General features: G+C 29.9%; 1 protein-coding gene across 1 annotated transcript; it reads right to left on the bottom strand.

Annotated features, from left to right (window-relative positions):
* Window positions 1–208: 208 nt before the first annotated feature.
* LOC104235723 (serine carboxypeptidase-like 40) lies at window positions 209–4,852 on the bottom strand. The gene is made up of 8 exons (XM_070156487.1): window positions 4,429–4,852; window positions 3,878–3,985; window positions 3,414–3,688; window positions 1,803–2,057; window positions 1,437–1,555; window positions 881–973; window positions 633–738; window positions 209–458 (listed from the first exon to the last, which is right to left on the bottom strand). The coding sequence occupies exons 1-8, from the start codon at window positions 4,817–4,819 to the stop codon at window positions 306–308; spliced, it is 1,500 nt and encodes a 499-aa protein (XP_070012588.1). The 5' UTR covers window positions 4,820–4,852; the 3' UTR covers window positions 209–305.
* Between the last annotated feature and the right edge of the window lie 1,074 nt (window positions 4,853–5,926).

Here is a 5,926-nt window from a genome sequence, read left to right as displayed (position 1 = left end):
AAGATGCCGTTATAATGGTTTATTTGTTTGTTCATTTCTTTAAATGGGACACCGCTTATAAAAAATCCTGATTATAACATAACGGAAAAATTAATTCCAAAGAAAACTTGATCGTCATAATGAAGTGATGTTATAAAAGATGATCGTTATAGAGAAATGTAACTGTACTAAAAATTAAATACTAGAGATTATTTCGAGAAAAGAAAAATAGAAGAAGGAATGCCACATTATGTTTAAACCTGAACCCATAAATGCATGAAACGAATAAAGTAACTTAAAGGAATATATATTGACTAGAAAAGTAGTTAAGTGTGTTTATCGGGGAGGTCAGTTCCAGCAAGAAAATGCATGACAAGTGAAAGGGATCTAGCTGCTTCATAACTTGGTACTTGATGTCCTGCCCCTCGTACTGTTGCAAATGTCATATCTCCTTTGTATACTTGTGTATATCCACCAACCTACATTTTAAACAACTCATAAATAAGATTAATTTAAAAGTAATGGTCGTGTTTTTTTCTAACTCCAATGAAATGAGTATTATCCAAACAGGAATATATATATTATATATATAGCATATTCATACTCCTATATTATAAAATGGAAACAAATTTAGAGGCTAATAATATGATTACCTCTGCACTGAGGTACCAGGGGTGCCACGCAGTTTTGATAGGAAGCTTCATTATCTTAATAGAATTCTTGGTTGAAGTAACAGGCACTCTTCCATCAGTGTCACCGCTGCAATTTTTTTTTTAACATAATAAAGTTGTAATTACTAAATAACCAAACACATAAAATAAGAAGATATAAAAAAAAAAAAAAAAAAAAAAAAAAGCCAAACTAAAGAAAATGGATACTGGAGGATAATTAAGGTGGTCACCTGAATATCCACACTCGAAGTCCATTTGCCATAAACTCTCTGAGAAGAGGAATAACGGTTGATGAGCTGTCTGTCCAATTTGTTAGGACATCACTGCATTTTTTAAAGATAGTTTCAGTTTAATTAATACCTTAATAATATCATAAATTTAATTGGAATCAATAATAACTTTAAATAAGAACATTTTGATCAGTTGTAAATTTATATTTCTTTTAACAGACAAGAATATGCACAAGTAGCCACTAAGCAAACTTCTTTCAAAGTGAGCACCGAAACCATGAAGTCAAGCTCACATCTCGGTTATCAAGTCAACAACCGATACAAACAAGAATATTTTTATGGTATCCGCACCAATTTGAGGTGCTTCAACTATTCCACTGGGGCAATTGTAAAGTAATTGAAGAAGAAATGTGGAGAAATAAACTCATACTTGCGTATGCGTTCTATTCATCTTATAAATAATGCTTCTAATTTGCATTATTATTTTTTTGACTAAAACGAAATATTTTCTAGAACTAAAGGAGTAGATAAACATGGGTAAATTCTTTGAAAATACCTGCATGGCTGCCAATTTGAATATTTAATGTTGGTGACATTGGCATGGAGAGCATTCTGAACATCAGGCCTATTCATGTAGGCAATTGTGTAATAGTCACTACATGGATCGATCACTAACTGCATTGCATTGTGAATAATAATAATAATATCAATAATAAGTAAGTACATATATTATGAGTAACTTCATTTTGAAGGTAAACCTACTATAACAAGTCATATTACATTGACCACTGTAAAATCTCATACACTGTCAGTGGATTAATATAACCTAAATCCATTATTTAATTCCCTTTTCATGCTATAAATAAATATTGCCTAGTTAAATTTAAGTCTTCAAAATTATTATATATATGCTATGACTTACAGAAGGCTTCTTGGGCTTGGCAGTGAGATTGGTATTATGGCAGAGTGGAGCGTATATGTTGTAGATATCAATGGGGTCAGTATTATATTCAGCTTTACTTCCTGCCAATTTGCACTCGTCTGATTCTGAACTCTCTGTGAACTTGCATTGTTTCTGGATTTGAGCTTCAAGTTCATCAGAAATCAGGGCATGACTTGCAAAATATTCATACATTCCTCTCGTATCCGTCTCATCATTAATCACTGCATTACCAATCTGCCGCGCGAGGACAATAACTACTTAATTACAATCAAGTTATAAAACCAAATGACATAATTAGAAACTTTCTACGTACTTAGGAGTTATATAATGATCCAGACAGTAATTGAAAACTCGACAAAATATATCATGTTGACAATAAAACATTTTGTGAATATATAAATGATAATTAACTTCATACTGTCAATATCTAAACATTTATATTGGGACTATTCATACTTCACTACTATTACTTAACAACCATAATACTTATTCAATCTTTTTACTTACTACACAAATATTAATTAAGTGTAGCTAAGCAGTTTACAGCTGTATGATCTGTAATTATTTTGACTTAAAGTTCTTTGACATGCAGTTTATGGTAAAATATATCTTTAGGAAGCAACCATTCTGTCCAAGCTAACTGTTATTGGTAATAAACAATTTTTTTTTTAATAGAATAAGCAACAGAAAAGAGTTGTTATGTCATTGTCTTTGTGAGCTTTAGCAAGCAAACTTCATAGTTTTTTTAAAATTTGTTTTGCTTAATTCCATTTACTCGTTGAATATGGTAGTTTGGCCTGCTATTCTTCTTTTCCCACTTCAAATTAAATGACCTAATTCGACTTCCTTGCTTAGATTAACCAACTTAATTTAAAAATTATTCTTACCAAAAGTTCTTTACTTGTGAGAAATAATAGGAGCAGAGCTCCAATATATATATATATATATATATATATATATATATATATATATTATACTATCACTATGATCAGATATTTTAGAAGATTGATGGTCAGATTATATCTTAACAATCAAAACTAGCTTACTCCTAACTTGAGACAAAAGCAGTGAATTTTATACCTTGAATCTCATATCAATCCATATGTTATGTAAAAGGGCAGCCCGATGCACTAAGCTTCCGCTATGCGCGTGGATCCTTGAATCCCATATGTTATGTAATTACCAATATATATATATATATATATATGACAAAATGGCTATTGGATAAACTAATATTGTGGAGCCTGTAACATGTGATGCTACCTTGGTCATTGCTGTCAAAGAACAAAAATATGGCCATGCGGAATAATATGGCCATGTGATTGATGCTAACTTGGTCATGTGCTCTAACTCCTAACAAGAGTTGTCCTCATCTCTGAAACTTCCATACTCTTACATTTTTTCTAAATCTCAATTATTACTCCATGTTCAGGAAATTTTTTTATTTTTAGTAAGATCCAGATCTAGCTAATTTTATATATTTCAGCACAAAGACAACAAAAACAAAAACAAAAAACAAAAAACAAAAAAAGGTATACAAAGGTTATATAATTATATGGAATTAAATTTGAGAAGAATTAAGAGACTGACCAAGATTCCTTTAAGATTAATGATAGTCTTGTTTGCCTTGTTGTTGTGGTATAGAATGGTATGTGCCAATTGAGGTACATAATGACCAGCATAACTCTCTCCAGATATGTAAAAATCTCTATCTTTGTATTCAGGAAATCTTTCCAGCCAATTTACTAAGAACTTATAATTATCTTTAGCTGTTTTTCTATCTCCACCAATCTTAACATCAGATGATGTGTTAGAGTAGGAAAAACCTACTCCTGCTGGAGACTCCAAGAATAACACATTGGCAGCTAATAATATTCCCCCAAAGAAAAAGAATTACTAGTTAGAGAGATAATAATAATAATAATAATAATAATAATAATAATAATAATAATAATAATAATAATAATAATAATAATAATAATAATAATAATAATAATAATAATAATATAATCTTTAATCCTGTTGGGTGAAAAGAAAACAATTTTGAAATTTACCATGGTTCCATGCAAATTTATTTTTGTGAAGTGTTTTGCCATCACTGTTTACTCTAAATGGTCCAAGTTCTTGAAAGGCTCCATATGCAAGAGAAGAACATCCTGGACCTGTCCAGATTAAAAGAAATAAGGTTTAATCAAACAATAAACAATAAATCCTTATTGTCTGAAATTAAAATTATTAAGCTATATAGCAAACAACATAAAGATTTTTCACGATTAGTGTATTTTTACCATTTTTATTATGTTACAAACTAATGTTTATCATAGAGATTAATCTCTAATTACCAATAATTGAACTGAATGTGTAAAGCACATAACTTAAACACAAAATTCGGGGGGGTTGAAAAAATTTGACGATGACCTATTTAGACATTTTAACATAATTGTTAGGTAAGTAATAACTTCAAATTTAAGTTTTAGATTAGGAGATTAAGTTTTGTAAACGTAATTAATAAGCTAGTAAAAATAATAACTAACATGCTAATTACACTAGTACTGTAAAAATATTAATTACCAGTATGTAGTTAGTAAATACTTAGATAATTTACCTCCATTAAGCCAAAGAAGAAGAGGCAAAGAGTTGTTAGAACGTTGAGCTTCAACAAAGTAATAATAGAAAGCTCTTCCAGCAGATTGATCAACTGTAACATATCCACCATACTGCTCAAACCTTACTGGAGGTTGGCCAGGAAGTTTCTGAATCTTGTCATTCTCTTTTTGAGAAACCACATGTACAGTTTTTTTATTATGAAGATATTTGAGATCTTGATCATGAGTAAAATGGCTTTTGTCAATGTTGGAATTGTGTCTAAACTTAGCCTTGTAAAATTGGCCAAGGGCTTCACTTTGTGTCTTCACTCCAAAGATTTGAGTGACACTAGTGCTTGAAAGAAAGAGAGTCAATAAAAGAAGAGACGTGGTGGTCTTCAATGTCTCCATTAGTAAGATCGACTACTTGTTTTTTTTCAGTGTAGAAAAGAGAGGAGCCTTTATTGGGTTTTATATATAATAATAATAATAATAATAATAATAATAATAATAATAATAATAATAATAATAATAATTGAGTAAAAGTATGGGGACCTTTTGTTTTATGTACGGAAAGAATGGATCACTTAATCCAATAATTAAAGATAGAATGTTTATCCTAAAAGAATTTTGAATAGGGTTAGACCGGATATAAAAATGGGAAAGGACGATAAATTAAAGTGAGAGTTTTTTATATATACAATAAGATAAATCTATATTATAAATATTAATTGATAACCTACTAAAAACCTTATACTTTAATCTGCTATAACATGTAAAATTAATTACATTGTATTGGAACTGTCACACTATATAACTTAAAGTCTGTTTATTAATCCTTGCAATTTCAAGCTGTAAATTATTAATTACACAAGCATCTGATTATCAATCCATCTTCCCATTTTCCATTTATTTTGCTAAAACCCTATTATCTCTTGTCACTAGTAAGATATTACTTATCGTGTAAACTTGATAATATTCTCTGTCTTTGGGGTGCAAATTACTCTTTTTAACATTTCCTTGTGTAATTTAATAAAGCCAAATATATTAATTATTTGGTAAGATGGGGTCAGCAAAGGAAATAAGCGTCGTGTTGTGTGTAAAAGGTATGGGTGGTGTAGAGGAAAAGTAGTAGTGTTAAAAAAGGATTGCGAATAGTAGAATAAGGAGGTGGTTAGGATACCATTCGTTAGAGTTTGTTTCAAAAGATGATTCCTTTTCAAATTTTGGTTGAGTTTGTTTTTGACAGGGAGAGGCCTGGATTATATCCTGGAAAAAAAAAATAAGGATAACAAACCCAAATGAATGTAGACACCATAAAAGGAGAGCTACAATCAAAAACAAAAATTGATCTGTCATTGGCTGGATAATTTTTGTCTTCCTCTGCTCTATAAAAACATCAATAATTGGTTTTGGTGCAAGAGAAACCTAAAATGGCTTCATTATTTTGGTAGAATATTGTTTCTATAATTTAACTTCGTTGTCAATTTATATGAATTTTCTTCTTTCTTTCATTAA

Source organism: Nicotiana sylvestris, chromosome 9 (assembly GCF_000393655.2).
Source record: "Nicotiana sylvestris chromosome 9, ASM39365v2, whole genome shotgun sequence".
Lineage (NCBI taxonomy): Eukaryota > Viridiplantae > Streptophyta > Magnoliopsida > Solanales > Solanaceae > Nicotiana > Nicotiana sylvestris.
This window is presented reverse-complemented; position numbering and strand designations above follow the sequence as displayed.

Coding starts and splice junctions, on each gene's coding strand:
- LOC104235723 (XM_070156487.1), bottom strand. CDS start 4,819: ATGGAGACATTGAAGACCACCACGTCTCTTCTTTTATTGACTCTCTTT. Junction 2,058..3,413: donor TTAATCTTAAAGGAATCTTG/GTCAGTCTCTTA, acceptor CTCGCGCGGCAG/ATTGGTAATGCAGTGATTAA. Junction 974..1,436: donor TCAAATTGGCAGCCATGCAG/GTATTTTCAAAG, acceptor TAAAAAATGCAG/TGATGTCCTAACAAATTGGA.